General features: G+C 47.7%; 1 protein-coding gene across 11 annotated transcripts in view; it reads right to left on the minus strand.

Annotated features, from left to right (window-relative positions):
* Scaf6 (SR-related CTD associated factor 6) overlaps positions 1–21,617 on the minus strand; it is a 56,298-nt gene extending 34,681 nt beyond the window's left edge. For 5 of the 11 annotated variants that reach the window (XM_077693969.1, XM_077693968.1, XM_077693965.1 and 2 more), the window contains exons 1-12: positions 21,459–21,617; positions 20,583–20,753; positions 16,258–16,496; positions 14,043–14,180; positions 12,924–13,000; positions 12,180–12,254; positions 11,908–12,052; positions 10,697–10,765; positions 9,957–9,995; positions 6,281–6,418; positions 5,187–5,435; positions 3,005–3,557 (exon numbers count right to left, since the gene is read on the minus strand). In XM_077693969.1, coding sequence (XP_077550095.1) covers positions 3,005–3,557; positions 5,187–5,435; positions 6,281–6,418; positions 9,957–9,995; positions 10,697–10,765; positions 11,908–12,052; positions 12,180–12,254; positions 12,924–13,000; positions 14,043–14,180; positions 16,258–16,496; positions 20,583–20,753; positions 21,459–21,495 — 1,930 coding nt within the window. In that variant the 5' untranslated portion in view covers positions 21,496–21,617. The remainder of the gene's footprint in view (positions 1–3,004; positions 3,558–5,186; positions 5,436–6,280; positions 6,419–9,956; positions 9,996–10,696; positions 10,766–11,907; positions 12,053–12,179; positions 12,255–12,923; positions 13,001–14,042; positions 14,181–16,257; positions 16,497–20,582; positions 20,754–21,458) is intronic. The other 6 variants (XM_077693971.1, XM_077693962.1, XM_077693964.1 and 3 more) reach the window with 5 other exon arrangements.
* Between the last annotated feature and the right edge of the window lie 793 nt (positions 21,618–22,410).

The following is a 22,410-nucleotide window of genomic DNA, read 5'->3' on the forward strand; positions in this document are numbered from 1 at the left end:
TAATGAACTACAAGTAACATACCCTTGCCCCCATACTAACACATTTGCGCAGTCATTTTTTATTCGCACTACAAAGGAATGGAACAATCTTCCCGATCACGTGGCCCAAATGCGAAACCTTGACCAGTTCAAGTCGTTGTTTACAGCGGCCGGGATTGTGTGATTTATTGGTGCTGTTTCTTTGTTTGATGCCCTTTGCTTTTATGATTGTTATTTCCAGCTTATTCTTTTTCTTCTTTGTTTTTTCATCGTATTTGTTGTTTCAGCCTTAGCGCTAATGCATTGCCTATTGATATTATTTTCGTGTGTCCGCTGAACACATTTAATCAGGGTATGCACGTCCCTTCCGACTCATATAAACAGTACTGCTATCTAATTCCCTAACGTATTATGCCACTTACCAGGGCTGAATGAAAACCATGTTCAATTTACTGCAAACTTTCTCGTCCATTTTTTTCGAACCGACGTTTGTGGTTTTTTTTTTTTTATCATGAAGCACATGTCACCATTCTATTCTTGTACCAAGCGTATTTTTTGTGCCACCCCTCATGTAATGCCTCCACTGCGGAGGCCCTTGAGGTATTAAAATAAATAAATAAAAAAATTTAGCGCATTCTCGCGTAATTTCCAGACCTTTAGCTAAAATCCCAAGTTTCTAAAAAAAAAAAAATTAATGCGACTTGCACTCCAGGTGCAAGGCTGGAGAAACAGCAGAGCTGGCAGCCTCTCTCCCTTCAGCGGAGACCTGGCTGTTGCAAGTCGCATGGATTTCTGAACTTGCTGCTGAAAGTATTCCATGACTAGCATCTCTCCCAAAGTGGACCGTGTTAGCACACACTAGAACCCACGGCAACCGGCCTCCTGAACTCGGCGTCTGTAGTGCGAACTCTGCGTCTGTGCTCCTCACTTCAGGCATGGACGCATGTGAACTGGTGAAGAGAACAGCACGCGAGAGATCACGCCGCAAACGCTGTGCAGAGTGTTGTCGAAGGTTGAGCTGGCCGATGCCGGGTGCTCCTTACAAGGTGCATGCTGACATGTGCTCGGTATTTTTTTCTGGTGATGCTGGACGGTGGAACTAAAAGCTTAAAGGGACCCTGCAACACTCTTTGCACTGTGCAAGTAAAACTGTGCGACATTTAGAATGCACTGCCAGGAATACCCGAGCCAAATATTACATGTTCACGTGAACTGGTGAGCGCGCAAATCGCCGTGAAAGATGCGGAAAAACCAACCGCGCTTCTTTCCTCATTATGCGCCCCCGGCATGGCCTAAATGATGTCATTCCGGCCACAGCTGTCCTATTGGCGGTCTCTGGTCAGCTTCGCGGCTTATCTCGCGCATTTCCTGTGACGATCCATCGTCATCGTCGCTGTGCACGACAATCTCTTCTATGCCTGAACCTTTACGCACAGTTTTGGCGTTCCTTATGCGTTCCGAGTGCGCACAGAGTTTGAGTGACAAACTCAACACTTCCCTTTCAACCAGACCCCTCGACAACAAACGTTTATTGCTTCAAAAACACCCTACAAGCCTGAGCGCACGCTTGCGAGCAGGCACCAATGCCTGCTTTTTTTTGTGGCACCAGACCGGAAATAGACCCGGCCACGTTGCAGAGAAAAGGAGAAAATTCCACAGTCTGTGATATACCAAAGGCCACCGAGGAGAACGCTGCTAGACACCCCCCTCTCCGGAAGAGAGCGCGCAGCTTTCATCGCGTTGTCCGCGCGAGTTGAGAGGGAACAATTATGTGCGATTTCTTATCACGCGTAGTTTCGGTGATAGTGAACGGATTTTCGTAATTCTTGCGGGAGGAGATTGCTGGGACAATCCACTTTACCCCAAAATGCATTCTGAGTAGCTGATGGTAAGTGCTGCAGGGTTTCTAAAAAGAAATGCCTATTTCGTGCCCCTCTCCCCTCTACAGCGTCTGCGCTAGTCCACCATCCCTGCGCCTCACGCACGCGAGATAAGCTAGGAAGGCTGACGTGGCCAGGTAAATTAAGAGGGGAAAAGGTGAGAGCGTGAAACTGCCAAGGCCAAGCGAAACGAACAATACTATGAAGCGGCAATAGAAAAAAGGTGGGAAAGAAAGGAACGGAGTGACAACGCAGCCTTGAAACACAGTGCGGCTCTTCGATTTACTGTCTTGAACTCGCTGCAGATAGTCCGCGGGTAGTCCAAGGATTCCCCACGCCATAAAGATGTCTGGGAAAAACGAATGCTGGACTGCTCCTCGGAGAGTCCGCAGAGTCCGAGAGTAAAGCAAAGAGCCCTTGGATAATAATGAGAGAGCAGAGGGAGGGGGGGAGAGAGCGTTGTGAAAGGAAGAAACTTAGACTGAGCGGTCGCGGAAAGCGGGTGTTCGGTCATCGCCATGGGGTTGCATCGTATGTGTTTTCGCGGTCATCGGCTCGATGAGAGCTTCAAATACGCAGTCCGCCGACCACCTGGACTTTGACTTCTCACAGTTGGCGTGTTAGCATTCTGCTGCCGCGTGGGGCTGCCGAAAGTTAACTCCTGCCTGCCCGTACTCGCCTGCTTGCTTGTGTTCTGTTCAGCTAGTGGTCTGGCCCACCTGAGGACCTTGGCACATCAAGCAGCGTCACTTGTGGGTTAAGAATAAAGAAAGGTCGAGACGAGGCGCCCAAGCGATGTGAAAGATGGAAAAAATGCCAATTTATCCCCACCAGGGTCCGTCATACGAGGCGGACCACAGGCACCTGAGCGTTACAGGGTTTTGATTGCATTGTTTATATGGGGAGTTTGCAGGGACCGCGGTGACCTGTCGCAAGAAGCAGGTCGCCGTAAGACCGGAAGATGTATCACTGGGATTCCGCCGTATTTTTATTGGCTTTTCTTTAACCCTAAGATTTGGGGCTTAACTCCTTCACTGCCCCGTTCGTTCAAATAGACTTTAGAACTGACTGAATACGAGCTAGCTAAGAACAATACTCAAGGAGCGTGTGGATTGTGATTTAGGGAAGCAAAGAAGCCCACGTACCTGGCCTCATGTCCCTCGCCATCATCTGGTCGTGCATCTGGTTGTGCATTGGGTCGTGCATGGGGTCCCGCATTGGATCCCGCATTGGATCTCGCATGGGGTCCCTCATGGGATCCCTCATGGGATCCCTCATGGGATCTCGCATTGGGTCCCTCATTGGATCTCGCATGGGGTCTCGCATGGGGTCCCTCATGGGGTCCTGCATTGGATCTCGCATGGGGTCCCGCATTGGATCTCTCATGGGGTCCCGCATTGGATCTCGCATGGGGTCCCGCATCTGGTCGTGCATCTGGTCGTGCATCATCCGGGCTTGGCTATCGGGGTTGCCCATTGGGCCCTGCTGTGGGCCCATGCTGTTGCTGCCGCCGCCGTTGTTGTTTGGCAGCGACCCTGGCCCCTGGTTCTGCGACGTGGCATCTGTCTCTGGTTCATTGCCGCTGTTGGCCGTCGCTGCCTCCTGGTCTTGCGTTTCATTCTCTCCGCTGCTGCCGCCACTGGCCTCGGAATTGGTGCCGCCTGCTGCCTCTGCAGGGAGTTGCTGGTTCCCAGTTTCCTGTGGCGGCAACGGGCAATGAGGCACTATTAAAGCAGACACATAATTTGACAATGTTTCAAGGACGCACACGAGCGCTAACTTTAAAGGGGCACTGACACAAAAATTTTGCATCTTGTTTTTTTTGTTGCGATAAGTAGCTAGTGACCTACTTATAACCTGTAGAAACCTCATTTGCTTCAGCGTGCGACGGTTGTTTAATTAGAGGCATTTTCAATGCGGCCAGTCGCAGTTTCGGTTTCAGCGAGTGCCGCGAAACGATGGATTTTGTGGATTTTGTGTGAACAAAGCTGACCACGTGACCGTCGGAGGGATATCACAGAGCAGAGCCGCCGTAGCACTGTCGAATCCGCATCGACGGCAGTTTCTGCGAATGCCCCCACGTACCGATCTCGTGAGGCGCTTAATTAAAAAGTGACTGTGGATGTGACACAGGCGCTGCGAGTGCAAATGCTATCGCGGCTAAAGAACGACGCGCGACGCTCGAGACGGTGGGTGGCAAGACGCGCGCTGAGAGCAGCCGGCCGGCCTGCCTACAGGTCCGCCTACAGATGTGTTCGGCTTAGCACTGCGGCGGATATTCGAGTGCCGCTTTCGTAAGCGGTGCAGATGACAATTTTTAATGCAACCCGCCATCGCATCATTAACTCCTTTCTCATGTAAGCCACCATGGTCGGGACTTGGGGACAATTTCGTGCAGCGGTAACAATCTTATCACTCGAGCTACCTGCGCCGGCCTGGGCCACTTCGCGGCTATGACACCATATCGCGGCCGTGGCTGCCGCCTGCACAGCGACCGTGCGGCTAGCTCAGTGGGCTTTTCGTGTCTCCGACGCGTTGTCGCGTCCAATGGTAATAACCAGTAATAGAAACAGAATGCCTGGAATCGCTGTAGAACTTTGGTCGCGGCCAGCTGCCCGATGAGCTGACGAATTCACGACGCCTCCGCTGCCTCCGCCGCCAACGATCGGGTCGTTCGTTCTCGAGAGCAGAAGCTCCGCCCTCCAGCCCTCCGAATGGAGCGGCGAGCCGGGCGGGCCGGCAAAAACGCCGGCAGTGCGGAAGCGGCAAACACAAACTCGTGACGTGTTTCGATGTTGTTTATTTACACACTATCCTCGGGATGTCGATTGCGCGTGGTCCTCTGCTGGCTGCTCGGTTGCGTTTCGCACACTTTAAAATTGATTTTAAATATGTTCTAGGCTGTATTCGCCGCTGATATTTTGCAGATGATGTATATGTGTTCCCACCAATCTATCTCTGAAGTTATCTCGCCTTCAAAATTTTGTGTCAGTGCCCCTTTAAGCACAGGTATCTTTGTTTCCAGACACCTGTGGTTTTAGGGTTAAGTCTGAAGGGGATGAACACGCCTTGAACGCTACTGGAGACTTGAAACATTCACGTATAGCACCATTTTTACAATACTGGCAAGCTACAGTTGTGGACAACACAACCTTCAATGACAGAACAACGTTCAAAAGATGCCGCTGCCCAGACACCACCCACAGAACGTGAACAAAACACGCAAGAGCAAGAGTACATGCCTCTGCTTCTGCATGCACAAATGAATTGCCCTCCTTAGTTATCTATGCAATGGGGCTTCTTGTGGCCCCTGCTCCCACGGCCCACCTGTTGTGCTTGTTGTTGTTGTTGTGCCCCCGGAAGCTGCTGAGCAGCTGTGCCACCGACGGCCTGCGTGACAGTTGTGCCAGGCTGGGGACCTGTGGTGCTTGCGGCAGCTGGCTGGGTCATGACCCCAGCCATTGTAGGGGTCATGACCCCACCCATCACTGGTGCCTGTTGTGGCAGGACCGCTGGCCCTGGCAGGGCCGCCACACCCGACAATCCTGCCTGTGCCGCCATTGCGGGAGGGAGGATCTGCACGATCGCGAAAGCCACGGAAAACGCGGACGAGGCGACATCAGCAAAGCTGACTTCAGCAAGAAATGCAGTCGTTTCCAGTCCTTAGCCATGTTTACACGCTAATGAACTATTACTACTACCCTCACAATATCTACACCGCACCTCGCTGAATGGGACCCATGAGTTTTGTATTAAACTTCCAGCCCTCACACTGAACTCATGGGCCACGCGTGCACCTGATATCTTCAGCGTCTTAGCATGCGATTTCCCGCACAACGTAGCTGGCCAGGCAGCCTGGTTACAGCCGACCTCACCACCTTCAAATGCCACCTATGTTAACTACCGCCAACGACTCAGATGCTCAAAAATCCTTCCAAGGAGGATTTAATGAACATAGGTACCAGATAAAAAGCGCTTGGTGTCCACACCAGTAGGCAAAAATAAAAAAGAAAGGCCTCTCACCTAAGGCTAAACTCGAGATAAAAGTGCAAGTTATTTCTGACCAGCTCGCATCAAAAACAACATATTGAGTAACAAAAGGCTCACGGCAAGTCTCAGAAGAGGGTGCTACAGGACATTTTGGCGAAAGAATACCAAGTATGAGGTACAAAGAGCGTCTAAGTGCAATTCACGACACCTCTGCTCGAGGAAATCCACAGTTTAAGAGTATGATTACGGCTAGAGTGGCTGGTGGACACGTCACTTAGAGGCAAGGTTCCTTTTTGTTCTGCATGCATTTCGTAAGTGGGGCAGGGTATGGAAAACGAAATGTGGTAGCCCGCTTATTTGCGTTTAACAGTTCTAGTCCCTCTCTCTCTCTCTCTTTCTCCAAGAAGTAGTGCTACCTCACTCCCACTCACCCCGTACTGCAGTGCTTGCATCCGAGCGGTGAGGTGTGTCACAAAATCCTGATGTTGTTTTTGCAGCTGCGTGTACTTCACTTGCACCGCACTCGTCACCGATGTGATGACGGCCGCATGCTCCGTAATCAGGCTCGCCTAAAGGAGGGGGGCAAAGACCACAAATGATAAACTCAGTGCCTGTTTAAGTGTCATTGGTGGCATAAAACAACAGGCGGTGCATTTCAATGCAATGCTTGCCTTGAAACATTTTATTTAATATTTTACAGTAACAAATAGGCAATAATTTTTTTATTCGGAATATGTCGCACACACACTCATCCTAGACAGACTAACTCCTGTCATGCATCGAAAGTGATTTAGTTGAAATCTTAATCATCGTCAGCCCATGTTCATTGACAAAGGCCTCTTGGACAGACTTCCGACCCCTCCTGTCTTGCGCTACCTGAATCCCTTCCTTTTCCCCCAGAATTTTATCTCATCCCTTCGATGAGATGTCCACCTTTCCCTGCTCTTAGACCAGTTTCTTGGTGGCCGCCATGTTACTGAGATGGTCCGCCTGCCAAGAGTCTTCTGCATGCTCGAGTTCATAAAAACGCATCCCAGGGCCACTATTCTAACCTGCAACACATGTGCTAGTGTACTAGTCAGTAACCCTTTTCTACTACAATGTAATGAATAATGAAACATTGCAACGCAACAGCCAATGTTTCGAGTGCAGTCATATCAAATGTTCGTAAATGTTTGTTCAAACTACGCATTCGCTGCACTGAACTTCATCACGCAGTATGCTTCTCTAGATGGTTCCTGAAGAGGTATCTGTCATTTCACCGTAGTCTCACACTCCGCACAACTCACCACCTGCTTAGCGTGCCAGCGTTCCCCGCACGGACCCCACAATCTCAATGATGCTTGCGTACACTGGCAACGCTGTTCTTCCGAGTGCCGTACTCATAATAACACTTTTAAAATGTGCTGCAAACCTTCTGCTTTTGCATAGTTCACTAACATTAGGTAGAAACAAAAGCCCTGCAAACAAGACTATTCCCCTGTTGGCTATCACTGTTTATTTTCCCATCATACTAGCACCTGCCCTGTGGTCGGACAGTGACATTGGTGTTTTGAGTCACATGGAGTGCAAATATCGAAAGAGGCACAACTAGCAGTCGACTCTGCAGAGCAGACATCAGCAGAAAAAGAACCCAAGAGAAAATGGTAGCTGGTCCCAGCTGGTTTATGGTTAAATTCCCAGCTCAAACCAGCTGGTCTTAGCTGGTCCCAGCTGGGACTTTAGCTATACGCCTCGAGCGCGGCCTGTAGGGGCGCCACTGAAATCCCCCTAGCGGCCCGTTTCGAAAGCAGGCGCGGGAGTCCGCGCCCCGCTCCCCAGTGCCGCCGCTGCTTTTGCGGCACGTTCACGACTGAGATTTACCGTTTGTGGGCGTTTGAAATTCATATTTGTGTGGAGCAGTCACTCTGTTCGCAAATGGGGTGTGTTTACGAGAGTGTAAATGTTTCCGACGCGATCTTAGTGTGGTATTTTCGGTCTGTATAAGCGCCAGGTGTGTGTCACAGGCCAGCGTCGCGGAACCGGCGTATGATGGAGCCTATTGTAGTTACACTGACCTGACTTTACTAGCCGTGTCTCTGTAACCACCGGTTCCTCAGATGTTCATGCTACGGCTATACACTACGATTTAGATCGGTTTTGTGCGCTTACATAATCAGCGGAGCACTCATACCTGAGCACACCAGTTGCGTTTGCCAATATTATACCTGGTATTGATCACCACCATTTACAAGCCAGTCTGTGTTAATTTCGGGAATATTCAACAAAAGTACGATGGACAATACATAATTATACTCGGGGATCAGCACACGACAGAGTCGTCTTGTCGTGAGGTGCGCGCCCGCAGACCTTCATTTGCTACATATATCCTCGGCGAGCAGCGCGGAGACGGGCTTACAATATAATCCGCGTCCGCGACTAAATGCTTCTTCGAAATATTGTCATATGGCACAGGGAGCCTGCAGAATAAACCAGAAACTGAAATCAGAGGGCCTTATCACATACCACACTCTTCCAACGACACCTTTCATCGCTTGTTGAACAGCCTACCCTGTATACTTCCAAAAATGCGTCCGCCGTACGACCAGCTCTTCGTTGTAGTAGAAAAGCAAAAGGAAAGTGAACGCGAGATTTGTGTGTGGGATTACTAAAACGTTCATTGCTTGATTCCGCTCCGCATTTGTACACGGCGTCCCCCCCCCCCGATTTCTCGCGAAATAGCAGTGCATTTGTCGTATAGTTGGTCTAGTGAAACCTACCTGGCTTAAGTTTAGACGAACGTCTTTAGCATGCCAGAAGCTGCACTGTTTTTTTTTTTCATTTCCGTTAGAGCTATTATGTTTCTAAATTCCGCATTGGCACAGCATTTATTTTTCTGTGGTTTCATTTCCGTGGTTCTTGCTATATGGCGTGTGTGGGCACATATTTAACGACGCACAGGCTTGGAATATACTTTACATTTTCGCATGGTTTATATTCTTATAAAAGGCATAAGTTATTGTCCAGGATTGGGTAATCACATCCCCGAAACATATTTTTCTGCGGCGTATATATGCGACACGACGCCGCATTCATTGTCCACGCTGCAAAATGAAGCCAACCTCTGATTGTGCCAGTATTAGGTCTAAACGAGGCGTCAGTAGAATTCATTTGTGCCTGATTTTTTGGAGGTGACATGGGTGATATGTTGCTGCCGTCGCCGACGCCCGGAAGAGCGGCGACGAAGCGCGCAGAACCGCGTCCCCAGGTAGCTCTTGCAGGCGATCGCGTACTCTACGAAGACGCAGCTGCTTTTTAAGTGACCTAAACGTACTCTTTGCCTTAGTCGTTACCATAACAAGTTTTTTTTTTTTAGAGCGCGGAAAGGCGAAAAGAAGCGAAATAGAACCAAAACACTACACGAACCCCTATCAGTCACGCAGCGCAAATCCCGTCAACGCCGCGGAGAAGCGGCGGCAGGCGGCGCAGCGATCGCGAAGCTCGAGGCGTATAAACCAACTGGGACCAGCTACATTTTCTCCTGGGAAAGATATTCCGCGGTCAGTGCTATTCAAGTTTAGTTTACAGCACTGTTTCCAATGCACAGTGGAATCGCAGTGATACTATCCCAGTTGGCAAGAATTCAAAATAATCCCTAATTTAATTCTATTAAGCTGACAAGAACGGAAGCTTGGGCGAGTTGTTAATACATTGCATCGGCGGGAAGTGCAAACTAGCACGGGGACAAGATAAGAAAACAAAAACATAGGCGAGACAAAGACGAGTTTCAGTTGACAGTTGCACTTCGTCTCGTCTGTTTTTGTTTTCTTATCTTCTCCCCGTGCTAGTTTGCACTTCCCGCCGATGCAATCTATGAAGCTGAACTTCGGCTGTTACAAAGGGATCTGTGGTTGCTAAATTCCATTTCGATGCGAATATTTTTCGCTACCTGAGAGATATTTTAATGGCAAAGCCACAGAAATTTCAGGGAAGAAATAATACGGGTGCCAGGGGAAATAAAGGTAGCAGCTACCAGTGCAAAATTTTACACACACGCATGACACATTTGATCCCATGTACGTGAAAACAAGTGCAAAGCAAATGGCCGGGAAAACCGGGGTCACTTACTTGATAGTTTGCCAGGGAAATAGCCGGGTTCTTGAGTTGCTGTACCAACAAAAACAAGGGTTACTTCCATTCTTTTCAAAGCTGCCGTTGGTAAGAAAAAACTGACAGAATGAAAAACTTTTCTTCAAATGCATGCAAGACAAAAAGGGTGCCTGTGTGCTTTGCTTGTGTCCTTGAGGTCCATTTTTAATCATCTTTAAGGGTTCTGCTTATTTCATTATGTTAAACTGCTTTTATATAAAAACAAATAAAAATTCATTAATAACTGTAAAACCTTTTCAAATATGGTTAACTGTTTTTTTTTCTCCCCCTTTATACCTCCTCTGCACCTTCTGGTTGATCTTATCTTGCACTAAACGAAGAGTGCTTTTTTTCAACTGTTAGCATAATTAGGTACTACTAATTAGAATATTTTAGAAGCCTTTAAATGGCAGTATTCCTAGAAAAAATATTAGAGGGATGTTATCTTTGCAGTTATTCTAATGTTTCCCCATGCCTAAAATCTCTTATCAAATGACTCAGTAGCAAGTTAACTACATGTATCCAAATCAAAACATCAATCTCTCAGTTTACTGCTTACAAAACCACAGGTCGTACAGAGCCACATGTCCCGCAGACGACAGATAACGCAAACATAGCCTGACATCCCAAAGTCCACACACACACCGAACACGATCGAGCCAATCAAAATAAAAATAACTTGTATCCGCAATACAAATGAGATGTCCAGGTATGCGTACCTCAAGAATCAAAGGTGGAAAGTAGTTGTTGGTTTCCCAAAGCTTCAGCAGCTGAAAACATGAAGCAGACTGTGGCTGTGATTGCGATCACCCGATCCTGCATTTTCTTGGACTCCGAGAAACTTGTCTACAATGTTCATGCAAGTATATCTCCAAATGCCAGACGCAGTGTGTCTGTACCTCACCGCACGTCAGCCTTATTTATCAAGTAACGTAAGAACCGCACACGAATCCACACCTGTGGAACGATTGCAAGACTGATGACGTAACTTAGGGCAGCGATACCTCCTGGCTGGTTCAAAGCGATGCAAAACACACACACATGCACACAATGACACAAAGCAGCCACATCGTAGTTGTCCCAGGAATAAAATTGTCCTTGCAAAAGCATTTTACAACAAGAAATGTGGTTATTCACTCTTTTGTTCAACACCAGGGATCAAAAAGCCATCGCACACAACAGGCCCGTCTGCTTTTTCCTCTGATGCAAGAAAACGGCAAAAACTATGCAGTTGGTCTCCTCTTCACAGATAAAATATTGCTGTAGATAAAATATTGACAGTAAAATTGACAGTAAAATTGACAGATAAAATATTGACAGTAGCTGCCATTTTGTTTTCGCAAAAGAAAAAGTTTGTAGCAATGCTTGCGACAGTAACAATGCTTGCGAATTTCTGCCATTCCCCTTTTTTTTGATTGATTGACGATCGATCGATTGCAGGGTTTAACGCGCCGACGCAACGCAGGAGATGAAGCATGCCGCAGTGGAGGGCTCCGGATTAATTTTGACCCCCTGGGGATCTTTAACGTGCGCCGAAATCTTGTACACATGGGTGTTTTTGTTTTTCACCTCCATCCCCTTTCTTTTGATCACTCAAAAAGGCACACACGTTACAACTGAGTGAATGTGGTACAGGCATTAGAGGGGAGGCAGTAGCCAATTTCCTTTCGCCCGTTCCTTGTTTTTAGCCTTGTTGCGTTGCAGGCAAACCTGGCTCCCAAATGGAAGATACTAAACAAGTTGCTGGAAAGACACGATCACTGAAACCTCAGGGATAGTACAAGTTCTAGCGTTTAGCTTCAGACAGACCACCCGACACCAGTGCTCGGGAAAGGAAGATGCAAAGATATAAAAAAGAACATGGGGAGGAGTGTTGGTGGTTGGTAAAATGGGGGCGGGAGACAAGAAGACTCTGTCGAAGAGGGCTCACTTTGGCCAGTTTCTGTCCCTTCTCCTCGTCCACCCCAATGCTCGTTGTGCAAAAGATTGGAACGACAACCGTTTCCAACGCCTGCTTCAGGCCGTCAGCGTTTTTCCGCACGCTGCAAAAGAGGTCCAGGAGCATGACATTTTTCCTGCGCATTCACACATCCCAGAAAACAATGAGAACTGGCAAGAAAATGGGCGAGCAAAAAATCGCTCAAAGGGAAGAGCCAAAGACTGAGCGAGAGGAGGGAAAGTCCAGAGAACTGGCTAATTTACCAGTGATGCAAGACATCATTGATCAAGTATACAATGTGCAGTTTCATGTCAAAAGGGGCTCCCGGAACCGTGACCCTGAGGGGGAGAGGGTGACAGAAAGAAAAACACACAGTTAGGCCACTGAAAGCAACGACAAACAATGGTACGAGATCATCTTTGCAATACGGAGTTGCATGCATTCTCATGAAACAAAATGAACACGACTGTCAACAGAAATCTTCACTGATACGTTTGCTGGAGCCCTAAAACTTGAGCTGAAGTATTGTGCCTTGTGCACTTACAACTCTCTCAGTCGGCCAAACCAGCTTTTACGCTAAAACCTCCGTAGGTACTTGCGTCACTTGCTAAACTGAATTAACTACCATAAAAAAAAAAGAGAAACGAAACCAAAAGGGTGGCTGGGAAGACAGTGGCAAGATATGTGAAGAGTTGTAGAGTGGCAACATATGCACGCCTTTAACCTTACTTTAACACATTGTACCGACTCTATTGGCAGTGCTGGCGCTCTTTTCTATCTCATACTGTTCATGCGTTGCAGACAGCAAAAACATTGTACGCTCATTTGAATTTAGAACAAAAAAAGGAGAGATGCGCTGTAAATGTGCACTCATCGTCAAGCACACAGCAAGAAGCGTACGACAGGCTACGACAGGCGGCGACAGAGAGACACCAATTCCTGAACGCTGCAGAGGACTGCAGCACTGTGAAGGAAACAGAATGCAAGGTGGTCTTAGCTTTGCTTACTTCTTGAGGAGATACTGGCATATTAGCTCATTACGCTGGGGGGTGGTTGAGTGAGAAAAAATCCAGCCCTTTCCTGCCTGCAAAATGAAGGACTCAATGCTTTGAGACAAGGTCGGCGGGCAACGCATCTCGCGGAAACAAGATCAAGCCGTTACGATGCAACAAGAAACACTCTTCTGCAAACAGGGTTTGTCACTTTTGGGAACCCGGACACAACTGTGAGAAAATCCTGCACGGGCTTTGGCTAAAGCTTCGGGGTCCTAAAGCCAGACAGATGTCAGAAATACGAAATCCTGTAACCATCGTGTCTTCCTTGCTTCAGTTTTACAGCATTTTATTTACCACTCTCAAGTTCTTAGTCTGAGCTATATTGGGGCGATATTTACATTGGGGCGATGCCTACAAGTTATATCACCCCAATTTATCCTTGTCGGAAGTAAATTTTTGGTTGAATGTTCATGCAGTATGATAAGCTGTCCATCTGCTTGAACAACATGGTACCATCAGGTAAAGAAATATTTCCAATGTAAAAAAACATCACTAAAAAGAAGTATATAAATTTATTTCCCCTGACACCCAAAAATTACAACCCTGCAGGCAGAAGTGTACAAAAAGTGACCACCTGCCACTACCAAGTCTATTTAACAGATGAAACATTCTTAGAGATGCTATCTTTTAGTTCACAAAATCGATGCTTCCAAAACAATGAACACAAAGTCGATCAAAAATCTGCAACACTGAGTAGTAGGTCATGACATTAAATTTTAAATCGTGCAACTGCTCTTGTTAACAACAAAAAAGCCATAACAATGGGTAACGATCAATTAATTAGTGATAAAAAACAATCTCGATAGCTCGGTGTCTAGCGTCATGCACACATCTATGAGCCCGGTTGGAAATTCCCGCAACAGTCCTAATTGTCCCGCAACAAAGTTTCAGAGCAGATAAGGAGAATAAATCAACACAGACAAGATGATAATATTTATCTAACGGGTACTGATGTTGGAACAAGAGGCACGGTTACAAAAAAGAGAAAAAAAGATACGGCAGTATTTAAGCGGCAGTGTCCACACGGGTGATGACGCACAGCCTCCAAGAGGAAGAGGAGGGGGGGCTCACCGAGATCGCATCCTTGGTGCACGACTCGATGATAGGCTGAAGGACCTTATCCAATTCTGCGATCTCAATGTCGCAGCCCTTGGCCTGAGCCATCAGCTTGTCATCTTGGGCCTTGCGAATGGCCTCGTCTAATTGCACCTGCAAGGACGAACCGCTGCAAGGTGAGTTGCGAGGAGGACGACGACGAGACGATCACCATCATCACTATTAGACGCATTCCCGTTGGGGCAGGGGAACCTGTTGTACGAATTACGCCCCTTCCCCCAGAGGCAACAAGGATTCAAATGTGACCCCAGCCACATGGAAAAAAGAGAGAGGGCAGCACATCTGCACGGCTGTCCTGTCTCTTCTAGCCATGGAAAGCATGACGCTTTATGTGGAGCACAGAAGAGTTGGAAACAATGTGTAACGGCACACAACGTCTAAAGTGCACGATTTGCGGGGGTCCTATAACCATCCTGAGCACAACAGAAAAACCACCACAGAGTTTGTTTGGGCAAATCCTTCTTTAACCACTCCTTAAAGCTCCTACCTGGGAGACTACTAGTATGCTTGGTGGGTGTTCTGTAAGCAGGCTTGGTCACGGCGCCTTAAAATCAGCTAGCGCGGGAGTGTGCTGTAGACCCCAATAACAGCACAGAATTAGCAAGAAAATTTGCGCATTATTTGTCTTGTAAGGGGACATGCAAACATCCACAGGTTGGGGGTTAGAGCACAACATGTACGGAAATGAGAACATAGGTGTGCACAGCAGTCGTGACAGAGAAGGTCGGAAGACATCAGTATCGCAACAGAAGTCGTCATCATCATCATCATCAATAGTCCATTTAGGTCCACCGCAGGACGAAGGCCTCTCCCACTCACTGACCTCCACCCACTCCCGTCCTGCGCTGCCTGAGTTCAATCCCCGCTTCCAAATGTCCTCATTTAGTCCCTTCAACATGCTAATGGCCTTCCTCTTCTTTTAGTACTGTATCTCGGTATCCATTCTGTCACCCCTGTGGTACACCTATTGTTGGTTCGTCTCACTACATGGCCAGCCCAAGCCATCCCAAGCTGAACACTTTCACGACTCAGAAGCTCACATTTAAAGCTAGGGGATGTTGTTCAACAAATCAGAACAGCCCATTTGACCACATAACAGACTTCACAGAGAAGGTGTTTCGCCTTCACCTATGCTGGCAAAAACAGGCAAGCACGCCATAGTTACTGGTGGCTCAATAAACAGGATACTCCAAAAAGCATATCTCAGGCAGGACAAGTGTAAATAAACAAGCTGAGGGGTGCTGCACATGGTGTGCGCCACTTCGAGCCACTTTTTAGTACGATTATGACACTTGGGCTAATTCCGCCATCTTTTGGTCCGTGGTACCTAAGCATTTCCCCGCACTATGGTGCAAACTTGACCTTCAAACTGGGGAAAGCAGGACGGTTGGTAAAGCGGTTTCGGTTGGCCAGCACAAAACTGTCACACAGCCGGGAGAGTGTGAATCCCACCCCACTGACAGACAGTGGAGCTCGGTTCTGCCCAGGTCTTCTAGCAATCATCATCATCAGCTTGTCTACACCCACTGCAGGGCAAAGGCCTCTCCCATGATCTCCAATTAATCCGGTGCTGTGCTAACTGCAACCAATTTATCTCGGCAAGCTTCTTGATCTCATCTGCCCACCTCACTTTCTGCCGCCCGCTGCCCTGCTTGCCTTCTCTAGGGATCTACTCTGTTACCCTTAATGGCCAACGGTTACCTTGCCTTCGCATTACATGCCCTGCCCACGTCCATTTCTTCTTCTTAATTCCTCCTAATATGTCCTTAACGTGCGTTTGTTTCCTGACCCACTCCGCTCTCTTCTTGTCCCTTAACGTTACACCCACCATCTTCCGTTCCGTCACTCGCTGAGTCGTTCTCAATTTAAGGTTGAACCCTCTTAGTGAGCCTCCAAGTTTCTGCGTCGTTGGTGAGTACCAGTAAGATGCAGCTGTCATACATTTTCCTCTTCAGGGACAATGGTAGGCTGCTATTAATTATCTGAGAATGCTTGCCGAATGCGCTCCATCCCATTCTTATCCTTCTAATTATCTCTGCCTCATGGTTGGGATCCGGGGTCACCACTTGGCCTAAGTAGATATACTCGCTTAACCACTACTACTGCTTCCTACCAGCCAGCCTCTCACAATAACGGGAGTAGTGCAGTGCGGCCCCTGCCCGCGTCTCACCTGCTGCTGCTGCAGGAGGACCTGGTGCTGTGCGGCCAGGTTGAGCTCGCTCTGCCGAATCTGCTCCTGAATTTCCTGCACCTGCTGCTGCAGCTGGGCCAGTGCCACGTTCGACTGCGCCTGCCACGGCACGGGCCCCGGCGGCGGCAGAGGCGGGGGCGGCGGTTGCGGGGCCGCCGCACCTCCCCCGGGCGTCCCCACCACCTGGGGCACGGACGTCTCCTCTTTGGCCTTCATCGCTGCAACCACAGGACAGGGGGCAATGTTCACAGTGTGTCTCGCCAGCTTACGGAGCATGCTAGTTTACAGGGTCAGATCATACAGTGCCCACAACATAACCAAAGCTGGTTCAGATGCCCCCCCTCCCCTTCCCCCCACTTTTAATCAGTTTTAACTGCAGAGCACTTTAAGGGCTCGCCTTGTCGTTGTAGCTTGCGCCACGGCGTACCCTTGTCACGGCGTCCCGCACAAGCTTAGAAAAAGAAGCCGTTTATATAGTCATATCCGCTCCAAACGCGTGAACCGGTGGCACTTGTCATACATCTCCCCAAAGTTTAGCACAAAGAAAACTGCAGGTACATTTGAGGCAAGATCTGTGTATATATAACTGGCAGCCCCCACGTTCATTTAGTTAGGAACGCTCGTTGGGTTGGTTTTTACAATAGTAAGCCAAAAAAAGTGGCAGTAAGAGAAAAATATGGCGCATTCCAAACTGCGCAGAAAGGCGCCGGAACGTGCGGAATGAAAAGCAAGCGCACACACACACACACACGCAAACGCACAAAAAAAACTTCCGCTCACATTGTTTCGGGCGGGTGGCACACAAGCACTGCGAAGGCGGGAAATTGGAAATGCGTTGGACAAAACTCCGTTGATTTCAACAGGAGAGGAGCAAGACAGGGCAGCGAAGAGCGTGATGGGTGGTAGCAGTGACCGGATAACGGCGCTACAGCCCATTTCGGCGAATCACTGCTCTGCACTTCCGACAGCTTTCACATTGAGTGGGACGGCTAATTTTTTGCAGCGTTCTTAGCCGATTCCCCCTCCTGAGGGGTTCAGGAGAAAGGAGACCTTTTCCTCCCTTTCCCTTCACCCTGAGTGTGATCTCTTTCTCCTCCATGTTGCCCTTCTCCCGATACACCCCTAATCCCGTATGGGTGCTGTTGCAACCAGAACTACTTTGGGATAGAAGAGACATGATCAGTCCTTTGTATACCTCTTTTGTTATTCCATTTACCGCCCCGGCGATTGTGTGCGCATGCTTAGATATGACCTCGAGCCTCCCTCCACACGGCATACACGTACACATGGTGTGGAGAGAGTTTAGGTCATTCTGCAAGCACTCACACACACATACCGAGCAAACCAAGCCTAACCTCATGGCTATATTTGTAACAGAACTGCTTTCATCATTATAAGCTGGGCCTTAGACACACACCCACATGCACACACACATGCTATAAAACTTCAATGTACTGAAGCTGAAAAATTTGATGCATTTAACATGCACGCATTATGTCCCCAGTGTGCTCACATACGCACAATATTGCACACATTTATTGTGTTAAGGATGAGCGTCAGAAGTGTTTTTACGGATGAAAAGGAAAGGCTCACGAAGGTCAGAACAGGGATAAAACAGCGCATTAAGATGTGACAGCCGAAAAGGAAGGACGGAAACATCAGCGCTAGCTGGATGAAATGTACGGAGTTGCAATTAAAATAACAATAACAAAACACGCACAAGATAAAAAGGCAGTACACCCAACTCGCTGTTTTAAATTATCTATGTATGTCATGCTGGCACCCCTACGTACGAAGAGAAAAACCTTTACTGTTTCAGTGCATTCTAATCATAAATGTAGCTAGAAAACTAATGGTACACCTGAAGAAAAATATATGAAGCCTCACAAAGGACAAAAAATATGCTTTGTAGACAAGTTTCCATTCTTTCATCCAAGCCCCTTTTTATACAGAATAGGCTGAACAGTGCCACTGTGGAACCGTGAGAGTAAATGCAAGTACAACTGCTACTTAGCCTGAATCCAATAAAGCCAGGAGGACCAAAGTGATGAGATCATTTAAAAAAGCACTACACCATAAAATAGAATGTAAAAGGCAGCAAAAATGTATCAGTTTCCAACCCTCCATACTCTAAAAAAGAAGCAAAAGACCAAAAAGTTCAACAAAAGTAAAGAGAAACGTTCAAATGTTTGATTATTGGCAAGATATGCTCAGCTCATTGAAGGACTCTGGTACAAGTAAAACCTGCAAACGAACCACACCTCTTCTAAAATTTTTCCCATCTAAAAACCCACACACACAAGGAAACAGATCTTATCTGGTACTAGAACAACTGCAGGGGAGCACACTTACATGATAAAGGTACCATTAGAGAAGGTACAGGAAGCAGGTTTGTACACAACACACATACAGAAGAGAACACAAGGAATGGTGGTGGTGGTGGTGATGATGATGTTGCTGCTCAGTGAATGCCGCATACCCAATCAGGGGATTGGCCAGTTGTTACGGTAAGAAAATATTTACTCTCAGCTGGCTGCAGAAGACAGCTTGAGGATAATTTAAAGACCGCATGAATGGAATCGCAAAGCCAGAATAGACCAAAAAAATGGAAGGGGTGGGGGATATTGAGGAGAATGCAGTAAAAAGGGGTTCAATTTGGTAAAATAATGACAGACCTCTTTTCGCAAGAAAATCAAAGCCTCTTCCTTAGGAGGAAGATGGTTAAGACATGGAGCTTTCTCCCCTTGCAACCTGAGTCAAAGTCCAAAGTCCAAACTGCTTTGACCGTATCGGAATGGCCCATCGGATAGACGTCGTCTTCATAACGTGAGGGATTCCAGTTCGATTTTGACTATGGGAAGTGTTTGTTCTTTAGGCCATTTTTTTATTAGGTTCAATGCGCCAAAACAACGCAGGCGATGAGGTGCGCTGTAGTGGAGGGCTCTGGATTAATTTTGACCACCTGGGGATCTTTAACGTATGCCGAAATCTGCTCTTGAGGCTCGTGATGCGACTTCACTTATCATCATCCCCATCTTTTTGTGAAACCCACTGTGAAAAGTTGGCTTTCCTGCAATGCGTTCTGCGCAACGAAGGACAGCATCAGAACGGCTTACAAAATAGGTTCACTTTACTAACATACCCACAGACGGGGATTGGCCAGGAACACAGTTAATCAGCTAAAAAGTGTTCACTTTTAGTTTGTTCTGTCTCAAAGGAGTGACAAGTATCCATATATGGGCGATTGGTTATGGCTTGGGGTTCCATAACCCCGCTAACAGGCCGTACAGCTCTTTCTTGCCTTTTATTTGTTCCTGAAGGTGATAATTACGCACTATACACCATGTTGCTTCACGGGCTGTATAAATTAACCACGAACTAAACGAACTTCAAGTGAAGCGCTCAGAACATAACCGCTTATTGACTTGCAGTGTTTTCATTTATTTAATAACCTCAAGGCTTAGTAGACGTTTAAGCAAAAACTAAAACTTGACCGTGTACATGCTTTCCGTAGTAGATTACAGAAGTGTAACCACCGCTTGAATTTTCAGCATATCTTGTGATTCCAATGTGCCAACAGAAAAATATTAGGTTGCTCCAGTCACGGACACACCGTGCATTTTTTTAAAGAACGTAACACTAAATTCAGCCGACTATTTCGCACTGAAATGTCAAAGACTGGGTAAGACCACAAACAACAGACGCTTCGAAAACAAACGGCGAGACTGTTTTTTAAAATTAGGTTTGTAAGTTTGTCGCTTACACCATGCAACAAGTGCCAGGGACTTGTTATTTAGTTTTAACGTGTCCAGTGATGCTTCTTCTGTAGTAACAGCGATAAGGAAGTAGAACATACCACCAGCACTTGTGTTGCCGCTGGTCGATTCTAGGTTGGGCTCGCACAAATACGGACTGGCTTTAATGTGAGGTGATGCGAATTCGGTGATGACATGCCAGCTTAGAAAAGGATAAGAGTACAAAGAAATGGAACACAAACAGAGTAAAAGTTCACTCAGGAATTTGAGTTCAGACCTGATGGAACACTATTGTTCCATCAGGCGTGAAAGCTTTCAGCTGCGCTTTACTTCAACCATGTCTGTTGGCGATTTGTGATGTTTGAATGGTAGTCAAGCATTTTTACAGGTGGATGAGAATTACGAAACTCGGACAACCTCCCTTACTACGCAGCCCTTCCCGCGAGTGCGTGGTTAAATGCGAGAGAAATTGCAGGTGAGCCTGAAAGGAAGATACAGCGCCTTGCCTGTGGTGTGACATGCGACAAACGCGAGGTGTCCATCACTTACACGTTTGTTGTGATGCTACCTGGTGCTTGTAGTAGGCATAGTACTCGCCGCCGAAGAGAAAGGAGAACTTCGGGTTGTCTTTCTGTTTCTGCTTCGTCATCTGTTCGAACTCGGGGCCATTTCGGGCGACAAACTGGGCGAGTTTGTCAATGATGTTCCGCAACTCCTGCTCTGAAACCGAATGGAAGGGGGGGAGGGGGTCGCTACAAGCCAACGTCTACAAGCGCTCGTGCACTGCAAGAAACGCCGGCCGAACCGAACGCTTCCACAAACTCTTACATGCACGACACACAAGCGATCCGGCTACTTCAGGACGTGTCTACGTTCGGTTGGATGATCGTGCACCGACAGAAATACGACGGCCGACGGCTCCGCAGCATATAATCAAGTGTTTAGTGTAGTAAACGTTGAACAAGCGTGTATGGCACGGCGCGGGAACGGCTTCGGTACCAGGGGGAGCGAATCACATATGCGAACAAAAGACAGCTGCATTTGAAGGCAGCTTAACGAAATTAAAACACAGTGTACGAACGGCATGCGCAGTTTATTACCTAAGGTTACCCCAAGGAACGCGCTACGGCGCGCGAAACGACCGCTGCCTCCGTCTTCTGCTAGACAACATAGCGCGATTAACGCACCCAAACCTATACATGCACGAGGATCACAATTTAAGGCTTCCAAGAAACTAAAAGCGGTGAGAACTGAACGTCATGCTGGCTTCGTGCGTACACAAAAGCTGCTCCTTTAGCTAGCAGTACCAAAGATCGCCGTGCCGCAGTACGAGGCGTGCGTCGGGTCTCATGGCGTCGGCTTTGCGAGGCGATTACGCCGCACTCGTTCTAGACACGCTGGAGGCGTAAAGACTGAACTGCTTACCTGGAGGGGCGATGGGCATGTCCATCATGTCTGGCATATAACGGGACCACGAGAATATTTACAACTTCCACCGATCACATCGCACAAACTATTCAACAACACGCAAACTCTCGGCACCGACGTTGCTGCTACCTGGTGTGCGGACACCAAAGCACTGAAGAAACCGAAACGACTTAACATCGTTTGTAGCTCAACATATATTAACATAAGTCGTTTTATTTTAAATAATTACGTGCTACTTGTTTAAATGTTGGGTTCACAATCTCAGATATTCTGGCAGCCAAATAGATGGCGGTTGTGACGCTACTTCTATCAACTGTGCGGAGCGTGTGCAACCTTGGTGTGTGGATGAGAAAATTCTCCCTGAAACTCTGGGGCAGACAAAGCAGACTCGTTCCGTGGCTCCAACAAAGACGTATTGGACGTTCTTATTTAATATTCAAGTGGAGTTTGCATTAGCTTACTTGCCGAAACCATATTTATCCACGTGCTCTAATGACGATAATGATGATGCCCTTGAAGCGTATGGCCGTAGTACCCCTACCCACTCGGGGAGGATTTTCCAGGGATAAAGTGTTGACTGCACCCCTGTTGAAGCTCATAGATTGAATTATACAGATTGAACCCTCCTGAGGATTTCTCTGGGATTTCCTTCTCGGGCGCAGCTGTCGCTCGCCGTTCGCAGCTGCTGCGCGCGCACTAGCGGCACTCTGCATAACGCTACAATGAGATCCAATCAGCGTCGCCACTCGTGTCACGCCACATCGCATGTGCGGTCGCCCGCTCTCGTCGGGCAGTACACCTTCTAGCGCGGCATGGGTAGGCCGCGCGTACGTGGTTCTTTCCGCGGAAGGGCGGGCAGCCCTAGAAGAACGTAAACGTTCTTGATTATCACAAAAGAATGACATCTACAATAACGTATACCAAGGATTTGAGCCCGAGTAAAGCTCAG

Source organism: Haemaphysalis longicornis, unplaced genomic scaffold, assembly GCF_048455015.1.
Source record: "Haemaphysalis longicornis isolate Haplotype H1 unplaced genomic scaffold, Haemaphysalis longicornis Haplotype H1 scaffold_12, whole genome shotgun sequence".
In the NCBI taxonomy this organism is placed as follows: Eukaryota; Metazoa; Arthropoda; class Arachnida; order Ixodida; family Ixodidae; genus Haemaphysalis; species Haemaphysalis longicornis.